This window comes from Durio zibethinus, chromosome 1 (genome assembly GCF_047325235.1).
Source record: "Durio zibethinus cultivar Kanyao isolate XHJ-2024 chromosome 1, ASM4732523v1, whole genome shotgun sequence".
Taxonomy (NCBI): Eukaryota; Viridiplantae; Streptophyta; class Magnoliopsida; order Malvales; family Malvaceae; genus Durio; species Durio zibethinus.
The window spans coordinates 36523675-36543899 of NC_143162.1; the positions used below are offsets into that span (position 1 = coordinate 36523675).

A 20225-nucleotide genomic window follows, 5' to 3' on the forward strand; every position below is an offset into this window, starting at 1 on the left:
TTTTTGTTTTTCGTTCATGCTATCACATTGATTTTTGAGCATACGAATTTTAAAAAATTTTAAAACGTAGTTTGTGTGTTTTTTTATTTTGGAGTTCGGATGGGTTTATCCAATGGAAATCCTTGTCGTTTTGGACTAATTGGATTTTAATTTAGAAAGTTGCACTACGCCGGTTTATTTATGGATAAAGAATCGAAGTATGGTTCGAATTTTAATTTTTATTTATAACATGTTCCCAATTTTAAGATACTAAAATTTATAAAAATTTGCTTGTAAACCTCATAAATCTCACAAATTTACAAGTGATATGGTCAAATTTATTTTACTAAAAAAATTAATTTTAATTTATTTATATATTAATTTTTTAAAAATAATTACAATTGAATCCATGTTCCATATCCAAAGATTTTCGTAGAAAAAAATTGATTTCTTCCTTCTCCGGGCTTGCTTGCTGGGCCTTCGAAAAAAGTCCACTTACCAGCCTAGGGACAACAACTTGACTGAGACACGAGTAGTAGCTCTTCTATCAGAGGATGCGAAGAGAAATTTTGACATCACAACGCAAGGGTTGAGGAACCTGACAAGGACGAGGGTAAAAAAGTTATTACCTTTAATTGCTTTTTGTGTTTGGGATCGCATAGGTTCAGGAATTGCCCACAACAAAAAAAAAAAATTATAGTCATTGTGAAAACGTATGAGGAATCCAATGATAAGAATAACGATAGCAATCATCACTTTGAAAACTCTAATGGAGTGATAAAGCTTGGTGCTATCTGGTTGAGCCGAGAAAAATGAAGCTCTCAAGCTTCCGATGAGAACGACAAGAGTGTGATCACAAAGAGCCACCAATGAAACTAAGAAGATCAGCAAAATGTGATCGCGAAAAGCCACCAGTTGAGCCAAAAAGATCAATCAAGCCCCTCCCATCTGAGTACGCAACAGACGAAGTCGATTTTGCGACAGTCACGTCGACGTCATGTCAAGAGCAGGACGATCACGGTCATGTGCCAAGGATCATCAGGAAAAAAGACGATCATCAATCTAGTGTACGCGTGATGAAAGATCTGCATTCCCTAGCAACAAGAACATTGCCAGTACGAGTGAGGGAGAAGTGTACAGATTTTTTGCATTTTTTTATAGTAGAATTCGAATCTTCCTTTCCAATGATTACTGAGTAAGCTAATGCTAGTATTTATGATTCTTTCATAAAAAAAAATTTTATTTCATTTGTCTAATTACCCCTGACCTTGAAGCTGCACTCATACATAGCAGTTAATCTGCACACTATGATATAATTCACTACCTAGTGAATATGATACTAATTCACTACCTTGTGAATATGATACTAATTTACTACCTTACAAATGATGTACGTGTGAAAACAATTATCTAACATGATATAAAGCATAAGTACTTCCTTCCAAGTTTTTTCATTCCGCCAAATGCTGCTCTCTTTCTTTCACCTGCTGCTGCCGTATGGCTGTCGGATGATGATGATGATGATGATGACGACGACGACGACGCTGACAATGGAACTTCACCCCTTTGATTCCCTTTTGCATGCTTTGCAACCTTGTTGTTTCGGTCTTTACTCCCAGAAGCAGAAACAGGCACAGAGCCAGCGGTTTTGCAGAATTCATTACGAGTTGAGTTGCTTCCCTCAACACGAACTACAGATCCTGCTCATAAATCAAAAATCAAAACTTTTGCATATCCCACGGGAAAATTCATCATAGCAATAAATTAAAGCTTAGGTAAAGGACGTAATGGGTGAAATACTGGTTTGAACTTGATAAAATATGTAGACGCATACATACACATTAACTAGACCGCAGACAAGCAAGTACTATTATCAGCAGGAAATGATGGTTATCCAATAGATTCCACTACCATTTTGCATCATCAATGACATGCTTGATGCAACTAAAGAGGACATGAACTGAGATAAAATTCCAAACAAAGGCAGTTTCACTTGGCATTTGAAGGGTCTCTATGATCATACATATATATTTTCCAGGACTTAAAAAATGGTTAATGTTATATCATCAAAATCTTTGGCATGGCGCTGGTAAATTCATGCTTGCACATCATCATATCTCACCAGTAAAAGACATAATAATAAATAAAATGGAAGGTTAGGATAGCAGCTATTGCCTATGGTTTCTTCCACTAAAATATGAATAGTGGGTCTTGCAAGGTTAAATTTCAATCTCGCTAAAGAATTAATATACTAGGCTGTAGTTAATGCTAGATGCATCATTCTTTATAATTGTCATGCATCCTCATTATTTTGCCACATGTTCAGAAACTTCTGTTTTAATGGTGTTCCCTCTCTTTGGGATATTGAGAAAAGTTTTCATTCATCTTACATTCAACTTGATGAGAAAAGTTGATCATGGTTCAGAAAGTATGAAAATTTTCAGCAGTCCCGTTATTCAGGCTGGTTCTAGAGAAATAAGTTCACAAACAACTTCTGATGCAAGAACAAGTTTGATTTTCAGGAGTTGGACCATGTGTCTTTTTCTAAGGAAATGTAAGAAAACCTCATATGATGTGAAGCAGAAAGAAGATGGTAACCAAGGAAACTTGACAAAGTGAGAAAGTTGACAAACCTAAAGTGGCTGAAACTATAACCACATCATCCGATTTGTTGGGCGCAGAGACATTAAGCCTTCTACCTGCATCATTCTGTTCTACATTTTGGTCCTCAAGGTCTTGCAAGAAAGCCATTGAATCAAAACATTCATCCGATGAAATGCTCATGGCGCTTGAATTTTCAGAACTTGAAGAAGATGCAGGGTTATCCAGATCCTTCAATTCTATGAAGTTACCTCCTGAAAAGAGATCAGGTCTTGAGAAAAAATCTAATTCGACTAGGTTCTCTCCTTGATGCTCTCGAACTGGAAGTCTCTCTGCAACAGCCAATACTTCTGTCTCGTCAGGCTTGTTCACCTACAAATAATCGCTAGACCTCAAATTTGCAAACAGAAAAACACCCAATTTTAATTATTGAAAAAAATGACAGAGAACAAAAACTCATCCTCTTCAGATTCTCTCCAGTCTCCAGATACACATAATGTCAATGAGTTGCCCATGGACTTTTTAGATCTAGTTGTCTAGTGGTATCTTATCAATCTTGTAAGACATCCTAGCACTCAAAATAAACTTATTTGTTTGATTTCCAGATTCTAACATTCATAGAAAATAGTTTAAATCTATAAACTACCAAATTGCACAAGTATATGCATTATGACAAACCATAGAAAAAATTTAGCTAAAGAAGAAATTATTCATAACTATTCAAATCTAGAATTTTCCTTGTCAGTGAGAAGAACAAACCTAATCAAAGCACAGATTTCATGTGCTAGGGGCATCTTGCTACTATTTTAGGTAACTCTAAAGGAAGTTTCAAATCTTCAATACTTGCAATGTTAAAAAAAAGTCCAAATAGAAAGTTTGGTGTAAAAGCCCTCAACTTGAAAGACTTATGTATAATTATTGTAAAACAATTAAAAAGTGAAACTGAAGCTAACTTATCCCAAAAAGAAGAAATTAAAGTGCCAAACTGACCAAAGAAAAGCAAAGATGCATATACTGACATACCACAGGGTTGCTTGAGGAACCGATTCTTGTACAGCTGTTAGCATCCAGAACAGGAGGTTGTGCCAACTGATTCCTAATTTCTGTGTCAATACCAGCACTAGACACTCTCTGCTGCATCTCATGGCTGGGAACAAGAAACACTCTGCATAGGGAGCTCATTTCCTGCATATCATCCAACCAAACTGGTTGACTGGCAGGCCAAGTTGATATTGAAATCAAACAAGCATGTTAACACGTAAGCTTGTAGGACTTTCACTTTCAATAGAGTACCTTTTTCTCATTGTCATCAGACAGTCTCTTCAGAGTTGTGCTGAATACTTGCATCAACCAGTTAGTTTTACTCTCATAAGGGACTTGACCCTTATATTCAAGAGTGGTTCTCCAACCAATAATATCAGAGTTTGAGAATACTTCACAGGCCTCCTCTTTGATCTTCCAAAGGCCATGTTCCATATCAATGTTCTCCCTTGAGCAAATCAAGAACCAATGACCATCTGCATATAGCAATTAATTGCCATGAGTCTTGTAACTCCAGAAGACTGATCAGCTCGCATCATAATTGATGTGCAAAAGATTAAGTAATTCATATTATGCCTAAAACATAAACATGATTGACATATAGGTTTTGTGATGCAGAAATTTTTACTTGAAATAACATTTGGTTTATCACACTAGACTTCACCACCAACTTATATAACTCTTTATTCTTTTAATGAAAATAACAAGGTATTCCGCTTTTGACAAGGAGATTAAAATATCTCAAAGCCAAATTAACATCCTGCATTAATGGTATAGCTTCGCATACCCCATAAGAACTCAACTTTCTTAGAAAGTAATAATAAGAACTACCTTTCGTTGCAGCAGTCTTGAGGACATAAATTTAACAACAAATTTAATCCCTTTCGCTTCATTTCACATGCCATTCTAGGGCACATCTATATTCAAGAAATCTTCCATAACTTCATGATAAAATGAGTATAACCTGAAAATAAGGTCAGAAAGAGTCCAAGAAGATACAGCCTTTGGCATGGGCTGTATCAGAGACAAAAGACTTTGCAACAAAAAGGTGGATGTAAGTAAGAATATTGAACATGCATTTATTTTACAGTGGCAAAGAAACAGACTAATAATCCTGTGATGACATAATAGAAACAAAATCTTACTCATTACCCAACAGAGAAATTAATTAAATTAAATTAGTAAGGGTCAGAAAGAGAAATGATTAATTGTCTTAGTGATACACTATACTAGATTGTAGCAAAAATCCAAGTTATTTATTGATAACTTATGGCAAAAATAACAACCCTTACCAGGTAAATTTTCAGGATTGAGTCTGTAAGGATTTTCTTCAATAACATTGCTTGGTAGAGGATATCCACTGGTCAATTTGTACAAAGCAATAACGACCTCCTCATCGGTGCAGGTGAAAGAAAGATTCACTGGTGGGGAAGCTGTCGGAGTGGCCATGGAGATCTAATTTCAGAGAACACAAAAAACAACCTCATGACCGAATATTTTATCTGGTCCAGCTGTAAAAGGAAGGCCTTTCAAGCTGGTTGATATCAAGTTTCTGCTACTCATCAACACATAACAATACATTAAAAGAGCAAATCACAAAAAGTACTAGCAAATGATACATTATGTACACAAACAGAATCATACAGCATCAGCCAAAATTATCCAATTAGTAGATTAACAGTGAATATCCCTGAATGGATTAAGAGCAACTAACCTTTCACCTAGGTCAACTATAAGAAGCCACTCAAATTACCTGTTCTTTAAGGCCCAGGAGAGCTATGGAACACTTAAAATTGCATCAGACTAATTTTAGTTTAAGGCAAAGTCTTTAAATGTAACCAATATATATTATCATGGAGGAATTTTTTTTTTCTTTTTGTTTGATCTAAACTTTGATTCAGATGGTATTATTTTTCACAATAAACAATGATGAAAAAAATATAGTTTTCAGAGTAAAAGCAGCAAAACAAGACCATAAAAATTATAAAAGAAAAAAGGAAAAATGGGTAGGGAGGCTAAGGAGAAAAGAACACCTCACTTTCCGGTGGACTTGTGCTGCCGGATTCCAGCACTCAATCTGTCACGCAATATAAAAATTCAAAGAAAACCAAAAGATCAGCTAAAAGCTATGATTACTTACCTTCTGTTTGGTTGCCAAGAAAGTGAAGGTAAACAAAATTAAAAAGAAAAGAAACCAAAACAATGAATATATCTTTCAGCTTTCGGGTCCCTCTGACTCGTTGACTTGGTTGACATCAAAGTCCACTACTAAAACATAACGATAAAGCCTTCCACTTTCCCTTTCTCATCTAAGAATATTGTTATCTTTTCTCTTTTCCTTCCTTTTCTGACCAACTAAACAGAGGGTCTTTAGCTAATTTCACAAAACCAAATTATACTTTTTTATCCACTGCGAGCTTTGATCAATACTAAACAAAGAAGAAAAAGAATTGATGTTTAAAAAACCAGAAGCAAATTAAAAGAATAATCGTTTACCAGCTTTTAGGACGATCCACCGGAAAGAGTGACTGCGTGCTTCGTTTCCTTTATGAATCACACCACTCTCTAGTATTAGAATACACTATTCGGCAACGAGAACACCTCTGACCAGCTACTTAATAATAAAGAAACCATAAGTAACCCTGGTTAAGCCGCCGGGGTTCGAATTAGGGAAGCATTTGGCAAAAACAGGGACCACGGGATCTCTTGTTGGATGTAAATAACCTTGGTTATCCTAGTTGGCTCTTTGTTTTCAAGTACCAAATTATTTCACCCGAAAACTGAGAAATTATTAATCAACGGTATTATGAAAAAAATATTTTTTATAAATTTATTAAATTTAACGTAAATAAATTTATTTGAATAAATTAAAAAAACAAAAAGTCTAAAAATCTTTATATTAAAAAAAAAAATGAAAGATGAGCAATATTAAGGAAGTGGAGTAGTCAAAATCCGAACCAGCAAGTTGTGATCAAGTCTTTAGTACTAACCAATAAAAATGAGATCGTCAAAAAAAAAAAAAGGGCAAGTAAGGTCAATTCTAGAATAATCCAGGGGATTCTAGTTCTACTTATTAAAGTTAAATTTAATGTTTCTTACCATTGATTTGATGGTTTCATGGGTTTTAGGACAACCTGCTGTAAATGTAATAAAATTTATCTGTCCAAAAAGTGCCCGACATGACTCCATATATTAGATATTTATGGTCCCATGTACAATAGATTTTTTCAACCTTTATAGGGAAATTATTAAATGAATAACAATTAGTTTTGGATTTGTATCAAAAGAAAAAGGTCTCACTTCTAGGACTGACAAATCGAATTTCAGTACTTCCTCTTTTTAGAGGTAGGAAGCTTACTTACGGCTATTATTATCGTTATACTTGTATTATATAAAATATTAATAATTTATATATTTATATTAACACAAAATATAAAAAATTTTATTTTATTAAATTTATATATAATATTTATTAAAATTTTAAATTGTCATTTTTTATATATATTTTTATATCAAATCATTGTTTTATGTATTAAATTGTTAAATAACATTATGTTATGTAATTATGTTTTAACCCAAAAAAATACATAAATTTTTTTTAATTTGTACTAATATATTCTCAAATGACTAGTAAAAGAATCCATTATGTTATAATTTAATTTGAAAATAAAAAAATTTATAACTAGTCAAATTTGATTTAAAATTTATTAATTATTTAAAAAAAATTATATGAACTAATTAAATTAAATTATAAATCTATAATGATCTAATTTTACACTTATATGATTAATTTTTAAAAAAATTCCAGCATGTATATAAACCTATAAAATTTCAATTACCAAATTTGCAGTCATTCCATACGAGAATTTACCATTGTTTCACGTCTAATATAGTAGGCCTTAATTCTCTTGATATGCATATTTGGACAGACATGCTTAATACGGTCAAGACATGCTTAATACGGTCAAGACATGCTTACAAACTTACAATAAACCAAATGTACGGAAACTTTTTGGCATTACCTGACGTATTTGTCGGCATGGAAATAAAACAATAGTATTCCGACAATAAAGTATTTAGGAATTAGCGAAACTGAAAAGCATGCCAACGCCGCCAAGCGCATCTAAGAATAATTTTTTAGTAATATAAATTTTTCATTTGTCACTAAAAAGTCGACATTTAAGAATCATTCACGTTTTTATTAAAAGTGTAAATAATACCTTAATTTTCATAAATTATTTAAATTTAATTTAAATAAAATTAAAATTTGATTGATTATTATTGAATTGAATTTGAGTTTGAGTAATTTAATTTATGGATTAAATTAAATTTAAATATTTTTATATATAATTCGAATAATTTATAAATTTAATTTAATTTTTATATTTTAATATATTTTATTATTTTAATTAATAAAATACTTTAAATTCGAATTTGAATATAAATAATCAAAATTTTGTTGAATATAAAAATTAAATTTATTTTTATATAATAATTAAACTTAATTTAATAAATTCGAATAACTTAATTTTTATCTCAAATTAAATTAAAATTAAAAAATTAAAATTTGATCGAGTTCAAACTGAATTTTAAGCTTTAAATTTCAAGTGAAACTCAAATTTAAACTCAAATTTAATATTATATCGATTTGAATTTACACTTTTAATTTGTGCAAAATAAGTTCAAAATTAGTTGTACTTATTTTATGAGAAATGGTTTTGGGAGGTATAAGACAAACGGCTGAGTTAAAGGGTCACCATAACCCTGCCTGGTTAATAGGAAGCGACGCCCCAAACAGCTAAAAAATTCTAAAGCCGGTAGGGAACTGAAAAGGGAAATCATGAAGAAAACAGAGCTCAAATATTACCTTAAATAAGAGCCAGCTTCCAACGTTCAACCTGTTTGGCAAAACCGAAAATCAAAACTTAAGGTTAAAAGAAAACAAAATTCTCCCTTTGTTTTCATGAAAAGTATTAAAATAATATTATTTTATATTTAATAAATATATAATTTTTTTATAATTTTATATTTAAATTTAATCTATTTATTTATAATTAATTAATTTTAAGTTGAATATTTACTATAATATTACAATCATTTTTTTGTTATATTTTTTAAATTTATCATATAATAAATTTTTTTAATCTATGTTTATACGCAATAAGACCTGTTAAAATAATATTATTTCAAATATAATAAATATTCAATTTTTTGTTATGTAATCTCAAGTTTGATCTTTTTATTTACTATCAATTAATTATTTTCATCTACAAATGATAAAATTGTTAAAATGATATTATCTCATATTTAATAAATATTTAATTTTTTATAATCAAATTAAATATTTTTATTTATTATCAATTAATTTTAAATTAAATATTTTCATCTTCGCTTTTTCATCATGAAACCTGTTAAAATGACATTATATAATAAATATTTAATTTTGATGATTAACTTGTTTGACATCAAATTCATTTCCATCAGGAAAACTTAAAAACAATAGTAAATGACGCAACCATTTCCTCCCGCTTCTTATCGTTCACATAAACAACACAAGGGAAGGAAAAAAAAAAAAAAGCAACAAAAACAGAATCACAAGATGTTGTAAACCCACATCTGTTATCAATGAAATAAAACAAGATTAATACTTAGATGAAAAAAGAAGAAGAAAAAGAGGAATTCTAACCTTGAAACGATCGGACTCGGAGGAAGCCGGTGACTCGGCGGTGAGTGACTTCGTTAATTTAGTTAGCTCAATTCACTACTCGCAAAGCTTTGGGGAGTATTTTATATGAGAGGCAGTGGAGAGGTTAACTGCCAACCACAAAACCTAACCAGGGTTACCCGCCCACAGTTAACAATGTTGATCGTCCATCAAGGAGGAATATTAAGCACCGGTATGACGTGGCCATCCGTCATTGGCTGAGGTCATGGATCCCGTTGAAGCAGAGGGACCCTACGGTCAAAATAAAAAATACTTTATTTTGGGGCGGCCGGCCTTCCGTGAAGCTTCCTTTACCCCGTTGGTGAGTTTTTTGACTTTGTCAACTCCAAATTTATAAGGATTTGGTTACTTCGTTTGTGGTTTGATTTTCCTACCCTGCAATAAAGCAACTTAGATGATCATTTAAAATTTTATTAAACAGTAATTTGATTTTAGTTCAATTCATTAATTGAGTCACTCTTAAGATGGAATATTCAATAAATTTAAAATTAAAAAAAAATTAATTCAAGAGTAAATGTCCTTTTAACAACAATATCATGCGTAAATAACGAAAATTAAATTTGATTAAAAAATTATGAAATTTAAATAGTTTCAGTATTCATATATAAAGAATGTTTTTTGTATGAAATAAAAAAGTGCTAATCATGTTTTTTTAGCTAAAAAGTTAAATAATCATATGTTTTTATTTAAGTAGAAAAATTTAGCTTTTAAAAATAAGTTGAAAACTTGAATTTTTTAGCCCTTTAAAAAAAAATTTTTTTTTTTCATATAGGGGAAATTGGGAGGCGAATAAAATTCGGTTTTAAAATCCAACTTTAAAATTTTCATAATTAAAGTGTGAACTAAGTTGATGATTCTACTTTGCATATTATTTTATTATTTAAAATTTTTTTTAATTTGTTGAATATTATAAATAATTGAATGAGTCAATTAAACTATTATAAAAATACATAAATTTTATAGTTCTTTTTAATTAATCTCATATAATATTAAATTTTATATTTGGTGTGAGTTAGTCAGAATATCGATTACATGTTGATAAGGTGGGGCACTCAAAGAAGAGAGTTGGTGAGCTATAAGTCTGGTTTTCTAGATGAACATGCTAAATATTTTGAATTGTCATCTTAATTTCTTAAATTTGACTTGTAAATGCAGAGATAAACATATATACCATTGTTAATTTAAAATTTTAAACAAATTTACTATGTTTTTTGAATAATAATAAAAAAAAAACAGTAGGCATGCATTAGAAAATATTCTTAATTGAATAAATGGATGGATACTAATTGAAATTTTTTTAAAAAATACAAGAAACTAAAGTAAATTTAAATTAAATTAAATACTGCATTAATGTATTAATATATATGATTATCATTTATTATTATGATAAATTGATAACCACATAGTATTACTTAAAAAAAATTTTAAAATGATACTCATGGGTTACGCTCTCCTTCGTTAATTTTCTATCTATTATTTTTCAATTCATTTATCAGTACCGTTCAATTGCATGACTTTCGCTATTTATAAGTGGACCATACATTTGTGGACGGTACTGATTAGTGTATTGAAAAATAATATAATGTGGTTCTAAAAGAACATCTGCTTATAGGCAACTGTTGACCAAATCGTTTAGTCATTCTTTTCCATCTAACTTGTTGAAAAGCTGATAAGTAGCCACTGCCTTCCGTTGCACGATTTCCGTGCAAAATTAAATTCAGACTGGATAATGTCTAATAGTAGCAGTCAGGTCAAATTCACCTACATGCTACAATAAGAGAAGCAAGCTTTTTGCATTATAGACTCCAAATTAATGTCAACCCTAATATATTTTAATCAATCAGTAACTTACCACATCTGTTAGAGGGAATGTTGATTTCACTTGCATACATCCCATATTCATAGCTGTAATGAGAAAGGATTCATAAAAATTAGTTAGTTGTTGAAAAGTACTCACCCGGTACTGTCATCTGACCTTGTACCCACTGTGGAAATACAATTGGAAAATCTTTAATCATGAAGTGCTTTTCAAGTTCAGACTTGCGAAATGACTCATGCATGAATAGTTTTATCCAAAAACTTCATCTATATAAACGTATTCTATCAATAAAACAACAGTTGACAGAAAAATCAAGTAACAATCATGGAAGGGACAATGTACGTTCTCTCACCACTTTTCTAACATCATTGACCTTGGAATCCTGTTTCAGTTTTTTTGCAGAAATTATTGAATTCCATCCAGAAGTGGCCACACAAGACTTTTGCTAATTCAACTCTTTTAGTTTGGTAAGATCTCGGATGGAAAACAAATAACACTGAGGAATCTCTGATTTCATAACGGGACATAGAATCTTCCCTATAGCATATAATACAAACTTTGCCTTGAATTCATCATTCCCTTGGTCCAATCTTTTCAGTTCTTGTTCTAACCACTGCAATTAGGAACATTGTACTTCCACCTAACAGTGTGAACATCTTCAGGTGATCCAGAGGTCACTAAATCAGCTCCTTTTGACGGCAGACCGATCACCCATTCTACATCTTCAGGTTTGAAATCTTTAATAATAAGAGGCCACCAAGACCAACATCCTTGACAGCTTCTATTCTCCCCTCACCCTTTTCCAACCCAGTTTCAGAGTCTATGAACAATCTTGGACTGCATCTACTTCCCAGGTAAAACCTATGTGATTGAACCAAGCATATATAAAGCAATTTCAGACTAAATACAAGAAAAAGATTGAAAAGATAGTGAATTTTTACCTTCCTATCAGAAATTGAAAATAAAATGGTACGATAGAATAAATTAGACAGCAGAGAAATGGAAACCAAGCAAAGGTTTTTGGTGGTTTCAGGACATATGTTACTGAAATTATTTGAAATATTACCAAAAAAAGCTATAAAACAATTTTAGTTTTCAGTAACCTTATTTTTTATGTTTTAGTTGCTTTATTCAATATAAATATATAAAAGTCAAATTTTTTGTCAAAAAATTTTTTCAATATGGATGGCTCATGTTATTAACATGTGGAAAAAATATAATTTTAGTAATTTTTTATATAACTTGATAACATTTAATATGATTTTTAATAAATTTTATAATAATTTTGATAAATTTTTTATACAAATTTGGTAACTTTTATATAATTTGATAACTTTTGATATAATTTAATAACATTTTATATCATTTTGAAAACCTTTGATATAATTATGTTAATTTTTAGCATAATTTTTGTAACCTTTAATATAGTTTTGTAACCTATGTAATAATTTTAATAACTTTTTATATAATTTTAATAACCTTTCTAATAATTTTGATAACTTTTAATATAAATTGAGTGATTTTTATGTGATTTTAATAAACATTGATATGATTTTGATAATTTTCTATATATTTTTTATCTCTTTAATATACTTTTTTAACCTTTAACACGATTTTTTTAATTTATGATATAAATTTGGTAAACTTTGATAAATTATGATAATAATATTTGATATAATTTTGGTGATTTATATAATAATTAAGATAATCTTTTTATATAATTTTGGTAACATTTTATATATTTTTAGTAATCTTTAATATACTTTTTGAAGCTTTTGGTACAATTTTAAAAGTTTTTATATAATTTTGTTAACATTTCATATAATTTTGATAACTTTAAACGAATTTTGTAAAATTTTTTACAATTTTTTATATAATTTTAATAATTTTTAATGTATTATTATGGTATAATTTTGATGATTAATATAATAATTTTGATAACATTTAACACGAATTTGAAAATCTTTGATATATTTTTTATTATATTTGATTCGATTTTAATAATATTAAAATTTGTAGAGGCAAGAGGTTGTGAAAGTGAAACTGCCAAAAATCTCTGATGTTGGGAAATGAGAACACTGAACGTAGAAACTGATCAGATGATCTGTCGGATATGCTCATATCCAGTGGGTCCCACTCCCTCCAACGACTTGGTCCCACCTTCCTTCTATCTTACACTATTATATTTGGTCATTACTCGTAACGTACTCCGACCTTTCACGCGCCACGTTCTTTTCTCCCTTCTCTCCACGTTTCCTCAGCTTGTCCACGTGTCCTCATCATTCAGCAGTTTCAACTCTAATCCAACGCTCTCAATTGCTCTTTTTTTATTTTTTTTAAATTAGAGAGAGCTTTCATGCATTCACCCGCACTATATAATTTCTATGAAAACAAAGCAGGGGCGATGGGCAGAGTGTGTTTCTTTTTTTTTTTTTTTTTTATTGTTTGGGTCCAAACAGAGGACCAAAGATTCTTTGTTCTTTAACATTTTCCTTTCGCAGCGAAGGCAAAGCGTATTTCTCGTGAACCTCTCCCACTTCTTCCTTCTTTCCTACCCTTTTTTTTTTTTTTTATAATAATCCTCAAAAAGGCACCCCCACGCCTCGCCGCCGTTACTAGAGGCGGAGAGATGACGTCAGATGGGGCGACGTCGATGCCGGCGCCAAGGAGGAAACCGTCGTGGAGGGAGAGAGAGAATAACAGGAGGAGAGAGAGGAGGAGAAGAGCTGTTGCTGCTAAGATATATACTGGCCTTAGAGCTCTAGGAAATTACAATTTGCCCAAGCACTGTGATAACAATGAAGTCCTCAAAGCTCTTTGTGCCGAAGCTGGTTGGTTCGTTGAAGAAGATGGCACCACTTATCGAAAGGTATCTAATTTACCCTTCTCTTCTTTTCACTTTTTTACTGAATGATAGATCTATAAAAAAAAGAAGCTGTAAATTTTTTTAACTTCTCTGCTCATTTTTTTGTTCTAATTTAGTTGGATCTAGTTCCCATCGTGATTTTAGTTTGGTTTTGCTCTCTGGGTTTCTTTTGTCTGTTCAGTTTCGGTTTGATTTGCTTTTGTTTACTTGCTTGAAAGATTGGGTAAAAAAAAGTCATTGTTATGGATTCTGGAACAATGATTTTTTTTTTATCTGTGTTGGAACTGAAACTTCATTAAATAACTGAAATGAAACTTTGATGAATGATGAACAATTTTTATTGATTAGCTGGTATTTGTTGCGTTTTTTTTTTTTTCTCTGTTTCCTGTATTATCCTGTTGAGTCTTGATTAATAAAGCATTTCCTGTTGATAATTTTTGGTTTTTAATTGGATCTGTTGTGCAGGGATGTAAGCCACCTGCAATGGATATACCGAGCAGTTCAGCTAAAATTACCCCATTTTCATCCCAAAACCCGAGTCCATTGTCTTCTGCATTTCCAAGCCCAATTCCTTCCTGTCAAGTCAGTCCTTCCTCCTCTTCCTTCGCTAGTCCCACTAGGCTTGATGCTGCTAATAACCCGTCTAGTCTCCGTCCATTCCTTCGAAGCGCCATTCCTTCCTCTCTGCCTCTTCTCAGAATCTCAAACAGTGCCCCCGTGACACCACCACTTTCATCCCCAACCTCAAGAAACCCCAAGCCAATACCCAACTGGGAGGCCATTGCGAAAGAGTCCATGGCCTCTTTTAACTACCCTTTTTATGCTGTATCTGCCCCTGCTAGTCCAACCCACCGTCATTTTCATGCCCCTGCTACTATACCTGAATGCGACGAATCTGATACTTCCACGGTTGAATCTGGTCAATGGATAAGATTTCAAATGTTTGCGCCTTCAATATCTCAAGTGCCGACGTCTCCAACATTTAATCTTGTGAAACCTTTGGCTCCACAAAATTTGCCCAATGATTTGATCAAAGAGAAAGGGCGAGGTTCAGAGTTTCAGTTTGAGAGTGGACAGGTGAAGCCGTGGGAAGGAGAGAGGATTCATGAAGTAGGCTTAGATGATCTGGAGCTAACGCTCGGAAGCGGGAAGGCTCGGTGTTAAACCAAGTGAGGCTAACAGTCCAATGTTGTTGTGAAAGTATGTTAAAACAGAAGAAAAAGCTGTTTTGCCTAACCCTCCCCGGTTCTCACTGTCAGATATTGATGAAAGAGCATTCTCAGTTCTGTTGTTTCATCTAAATTGGAAAGCCTAAACCAAAGTTGGGAGGAATTACATTTTCATCTGCAATCGTTCCTTTCTTTCTTTCTTTTTTTTTTTTTTTTTTTCAGTTAGTTTATGCTTACATTCCCTTGTTGAATTGTTAGGGAATTGGGTTGCTTTTACAAGCATTATGGAGTTGTTTTATCTTTCCTTTAGGCTTTGTAGGCTTGGGTTAAACCTCACAGAATGGAATTATTCCAGTGGTTTGTACTGTCAATGGATGTATGAATTATGATCATGTTGGTAAGATTTTTTATTTTTATATTCATGATTGAGGCTTCTTTCTTCATGTGGCCAATCACCCAATCAAAGTTAATCCTAACAAAGAGGCAAATGGAGATGTAAATAGAAAATATTATTGCTCGATGTATCCCTACCATCTATATTTACTAGCTGATGAGCACATTTAGATGACCTCTGGGCCACCACCAAGATTAATTTTTACCCAAGAGTTGGCTGCCTCTAGAGTGGGGATTGCCTCCGACAAACCCCACGTTTACTCAAAATAATCTAGTAATAATGCACATCTCATAATGGAAAAAAATATTAACGAATTTAGATTGCAGAGCTGAACTGCAAGACCAGTCTCCTTTGTATGAGTGGAATGGTCTAGTCTTATCCATATCTCTTCAATTGATAGAGACTCTAACCTTCCATTTTGTGTCCATCCGGGGGTTGGGCCATCGACCATGTAGCTTTCTGTCGGTCATCATATCATTTGTCTAATTATCTTGTATGTGAATTCGGATGCTTTCAATCTTTATTACTTACCAGTATTCACATAACCAGATATCATTCGATTCAATTGTTCAAAAAAATACTGAAACTACACAATTGGCAAGAAAATAACTCAACTAAAATGAATTTATATAAACGATCGAACTTTATTACCGTAACTAAATGATAAGAACAGCAGGTTTAAGGTAATGTTACAAAAACTCTACAAAGACTACTGAGATGACAAGGCACACATAGGTTTTTACGGGAGCATTAGCATTTAGTAACAGACAACATCAGAAAAGAATCCTTCATTGTACAAAAACTTACTGGTTAGCTAGATGATACAAGGAGGATGAAGAAAGATTCTGCAATACCATATGGCGAGGGAAATACTGACCCATGTTTCAGAACATCTGGCCTTCATTCTCCTGCTACAATCTTCTTGTTACTAAGATCTGTGTGATTAGCGAAGAATAAGGTATGTGACTCAGGCATTCCCTAGCGAGATAAGCATGTGTTCTCCACATCTTTAGTTAGCCCTTCTATTTCGTCAATCTTTGGTTTTATATCCTTTTTGACATTTGCATTGCATTCTTGGTATCTGAAGCAAGTTACAAGATGATCATTAACAATTCCTGCCACTTGCATGAATGAATAAACAACAGTAGGTCCCACACAACGGAAGCCTCTCTGCCTCATATCCTTGCTCATGAGTTCAGCCTTTGGGGTCTTAATTGGTACTTGACGCACATAACGGAATCCATTTCTTAATGGTTTGTGGTTTACAAATCCCCAGCAATAGCTACTGAAAGAACCAAATTCCTGCTGAACCTGCAATGTTTTAACAAACCATAGGGCTTTAGCATATAAGGATATCTTATGTTTCCATCATACACACTTGATTTAGCTGCCATAGGCAACTTGATGCCCTTTTTGTTTGTTTTGTGCGTAAAGGGAGGGAAGGGAAGTAAGTTTGCAGATGCAACAAATTAGCACTATCATCAATAAAACGTGTCAATGCTTGCTACTATATCAGACATAAAGCTACCATTTAAGGGTAATATATTTTTATTTTGTGAATGTATACAAGATATAAGAATTATATCAAACAACTGTCTAGGTGGTATGAAGTCAAAGCATTCAAAATGCTTTGCGATTTGTCAGTCTACACTGTATGACGCTGACATGCACCTAAAATAAGGAAGGGTGAAAGATTTGATGCTATGACCTAAGGATTGCTTATTTTCTCCTCTTTTCCCTCATCAGATAACCAGATATTTACCTTAAGCATCTGCTTAGCATTCTCCACTACTGCACGAAGCTTTGGTTCAGAAAGCAATAGGCTACCATCAACTTTCAATGACAGCATCTTCTTCTCACTAAACTGTGCAATTGATGATGGATCAAAATTGTCGAAAAGCTTCCTGCAAAAATAATTCAACAATAAACAAAACACTGATCAAATGCATTATTCTTCTTTACTATTTCTGATCTGCTTTTATAGTTGCAGCTTTACAAATAAATGAATAAATAAAGAGACGAAAAACTAAAGAACGAGGAAAATGAGAGAATCAAGGTAGTATCTTGTTCATGACAAAGATACCTGAATGTGTCTCTCTTATTGAGAATTGCTGGCCAGCTGAGTTCAGCTAAGGCTTGTGAAAAGACCAGTAGCTCAAACAGCTTCCTGTCATCATGAATTGGAACACCCCACTCTTCGTCATGGAAAGAAGAATACAAAGGGTCTACACAAATAATGAAATTGTAAATTTCAATGTTAGCAGAAGACAGGATCAAAGACAGGCCAATGATGAATCGAAGTGAGAGTTAAACGAAGTGAGAGTTAAACGAACATGCACCTAGTGTTAATTATTAAAAACTTCATAAACCTTAGAAAAGTTAATGGAATCACACATACGACAAAAAATAATTGTAAAATAGCATCAAATGTAATAGAAAAGGCTATAACATAGTTCTGTTAAAACTCATTGATAATTAGAAACTCAGGAAGTCTTGGCATGTCAAATCAAATGGTTAAGATTCTTCTGTACATTTTTGGGATATTGCTATGAGCCCGTGAATGATATTATGGTCAAAGCCTTACTAGATACTAATAAATCATAACATATCATATCAAAATCTAAGAAACCATGCTTTGTTCAGCTATTTGGCTAGCCTAGCACTGCTGATGCTACTGCACTACTCCAACATGCTCTAAGCCGCATTTGGTTCTGTAAGCAATCAGTAGCATTATCCTATGACTATTCCAAGCCTTCAACTCCTTCTAAAAACAGAAAAAGGCTCACATCCCGTTTCTTAATGGCTAAACAGGACTGAGCTTTTACGGGTAAAAATGACTAAACCCTCCAATAATTGGCTAATTCAATAACAAAAAGCTCAATGCGGGGGCAATTTTCCAACAGAGAATGCAGGTACTGAACATTTTTCAACACGGCAACTTTGTTGGCATCGCCAGCTTGAAACAAAAAAGATTAATATGCAAATGATTTAACGAGTATCATCCTACCTAACTATCATAAAAAAGGAAAGTACATTATAATCCCGACAGAATTGCAAGAAAAAAGATATCACTGAATTTCCGGACATTTATTTCACTTTGGTGTCATTGTCAAAAGTCAAAACACTATGTAACGTAATAAAAGCTTTCAACTTCTCTAGCAGAGAAGCTTCAATAAACCTTAAATGGTTAAACCCTCAACGTTGTCACCATTTATTAGGCACCGCCATGTTCCTATATCGAACGAAACACAACTATGTTCAATAAAAGAAATTACTGTCTCAGTAAAATCACATGTTGATACCTCAAAAAAAAAAAAATCGCAATTCAGAGTTTTTTTTTTTTTTTTTTTTAAATTTAACCAACTTACCAGAAAACTGTGTGATCCAATCACATCGTTTTAACGGTTCCGATATTACCGGAGATATGTCGGTGACAACCTCGTCAGCTGTTGGAGCAACCTTGGCTTTGATTGGCTTCACTCCGTTGCGCTTGACGGTTTTCCTAGAGCTTACCGTTTTGACGGAGGAATTGCTATAAGAAGAGTCAGAGGAACAGGAACTGTCGACGGAGACATTGCTTTGTACAACGGACTGTGGGCTCTGGGGGACTGGAATTTTCGGTCTTTGCGGCTTTTTTAGAGCTTCGGTTTTTCTCTTTAACTCATCCGAAACCCTAACTCTGTTCCCGGTGGGACCGAGAATCGCCCGCGTTTCCATCACCGATTTTGGTGATGACTTAAGCTTAATAACAACCGACATTGCCTCGAAAAGTAAAAAACCTTCAAACGTGAGCTGTTTTCCGTCTTGATTTGAGCTCTACGAACATTAAACTTGAATTTATATAGCAAATATTCGAATTTTACAGGATTTTTTTGTTTGAAGTGGTAAGAAAGGGAATTACAGACCTTTTGGAGGGTAAAACGGTCAAGACGGTGCGAACAGAGATTAAGTCTTAGAAAGCAGGAAAGCAAAGCAGAGAAGCGTGGGATGCGTTAGAAGACAGAGGAAGAGCTACGCGACGGAAAAAACAGGGGGGTTGTCGAACGTTTTTAAAAACGGATACCTGTGAATTGTAATGCGTAAGGTACCGGTTTTAACCGGTGATTCGCCCGCGAGTCGGTTAACTTCTACCGTTTTAATTTTGAAAGGGATTGAATTTTATGTCCTAAGTACCAAATTTGCCCTTTCTTGGGTCGCTTAATTTAATATAAAACCCACAATTTTAAGAGGTGAATTATTACGTAATTTTTTTAATGATAAACTAATTTGAAATGCTTTCTTTAAAGAGATGGAATGGAGGAGGGGGTTCCACCATTATTATTTCACCGTTTAAAAATCCAAAGTTAAGTGAACATATTTATTAGCAAAAGGTTAAAAACGGAATGTTGAAATAGTTAAAGTGGAGGAGACAACTGGGAGCCGGCGGTTGAAGCAAATATTAAAAAGCTTAGGCTAAGGGTCGCATTCAGTTGGTAATGGTAAAATGAGTGGTGGTGGTGCTGGCAAGTAGTAGCTTTGCAGGGAAGTTTCTTTCCTTTTCCCTTACCGTTGGGAGAAAGAATCCAAAGCCTCCACCAGCTGCAATGCAAATCAAAAGTTAAGTTTGGTCGGCAACTAAGGGCTATACGAAC

General features: G+C 33.0%; 3 protein-coding genes across 14 annotated transcripts; 1 reads left to right on the forward strand and 2 right to left on the reverse strand.

Annotated features, from left to right (window-relative positions):
• Window positions 1-334: 334 nt before the first annotated feature.
• Window positions 335-9371, reverse strand: LOC111312677 (uncharacterized). Of its 11 annotated transcripts, XM_089767969.1 has the most exons (9): window positions 9308-9371; window positions 8489-8519; window positions 6118-6165; window positions 5655-5698; window positions 4914-5076; window positions 3874-4097; window positions 3604-3765; window positions 2613-2952; window positions 335-1679 (listed from the first exon to the last, which is right to left on the reverse strand). In XM_089767969.1, exons 5-9 carry the CDS (start codon window positions 5068-5070, stop codon window positions 1390-1392), a joined length of 1173 nt encoding a protein of 390 aa, XP_089624095.1. In that variant the 5' UTR covers window positions 5071-5076; window positions 5655-5698; window positions 6118-6165; window positions 8489-8519; window positions 9308-9371; the 3' UTR covers window positions 335-1389. The 11 variants fall into 11 exon arrangements, 10 of the variants coding, with proteins under 10 accessions (XP_089624095.1, XP_022768887.2, XP_089624091.1 ...); XR_016346306.1 differs by lacking the exons at window positions 8489-8519; window positions 9308-9371 and having other exon boundaries at window positions 335-577; window positions 736-1679; window positions 6118-6211; XM_022913152.2 differs by lacking the exons at window positions 8489-8519; window positions 9308-9371 and having other exon boundaries at window positions 6118-6211.
• Window positions 9372-13563: 4192 nt separating this feature from the next.
• Window positions 13564-15622, forward strand: LOC111312679 (protein BRASSINAZOLE-RESISTANT 1-like). Its single transcript, XM_022913158.2, has 2 exons — window positions 13564-14034; window positions 14497-15622. Exons 1-2 carry the CDS (start codon window positions 13795-13797, stop codon window positions 15193-15195), a joined length of 939 nt encoding a protein of 312 aa, XP_022768893.1. The 5' UTR covers window positions 13564-13794; the 3' UTR covers window positions 15196-15622.
• Window positions 15389-19661, reverse strand: LOC111312678 (uncharacterized). 2 transcript variants are annotated; one of them, XM_022913157.2, is made up of 5 exons: window positions 19500-19626; window positions 18963-19410; window positions 17678-17819; window positions 17357-17498; window positions 15389-16905 (listed from the first exon to the last, which is right to left on the reverse strand). In XM_022913157.2, exons 2-5 carry the CDS (start codon window positions 19351-19353, stop codon window positions 16573-16575), a joined length of 1008 nt encoding a protein of 335 aa, XP_022768892.2. In that variant the 5' UTR covers window positions 19354-19410; window positions 19500-19626; the 3' UTR covers window positions 15389-16572. The 2 variants fall into 2 exon arrangements, with proteins under 2 accessions (XP_022768892.2, XP_022768891.2); XM_022913156.2 differs by having other exon boundaries at window positions 18963-19661.
• Between the last annotated feature and the right edge of the window lie 564 nt (window positions 19662-20225).

What these genes read in the sequence shown, in the direction of transcription:
- LOC111312677 (XM_089767969.1), bottom strand. Translation starts at nt 5,070, where the DNA reads ATGGCCACTCCGACAGCTTCCCCACCAGTGAATCTTTCTTTCACCTGC. An exon ending in CAATCCTGAAAATTTACCTG is followed by an intron (nt 4,098 to 4,913) that starts GTAAGGGTTGTT and finishes TGCTATATGCAG; the next exon opens with ATGGTCATTGGTTCTTGATT. An exon ending in GTTCCTCAAGCAACCCTGTG is followed by an intron (nt 2,953 to 3,603) that starts GTATGTCAGTAT and finishes GATTATTTGTAG; the next exon opens with GTGAACAAGCCTGACGAGAC.
- LOC111312679 (XM_022913158.2), top strand. Translation starts at nt 13,795, where the DNA reads ATGACGTCAGATGGGGCGACGTCGATGCCGGCGCCAAGGAGGAAACCG. An exon ending in ATGGCACCACTTATCGAAAG is followed by an intron (nt 14,035 to 14,496) that starts GTATCTAATTTA and finishes TCTGTTGTGCAG; the next exon opens with GGATGTAAGCCACCTGCAAT.
- LOC111312678 (XM_022913156.2), bottom strand. Translation starts at nt 19,353, where the DNA reads ATGTCGGTTGTTATTAAGCTTAAGTCATCACCAAAATCGGTGATGGAA. An exon ending in TTGGATCACACAGTTTTCTG is followed by an intron (nt 17,820 to 18,962) that starts GTAAGTTGGTTA and finishes TTATTTGTGTAG; the next exon opens with ACCCTTTGTATTCTTCTTTC. An exon ending in AATAAGAGAGACACATTCAG is followed by an intron (nt 17,499 to 17,677) that starts GTATCTTTGTCA and finishes TTATTTTTGCAG; the next exon opens with GAAGCTTTTCGACAATTTTG.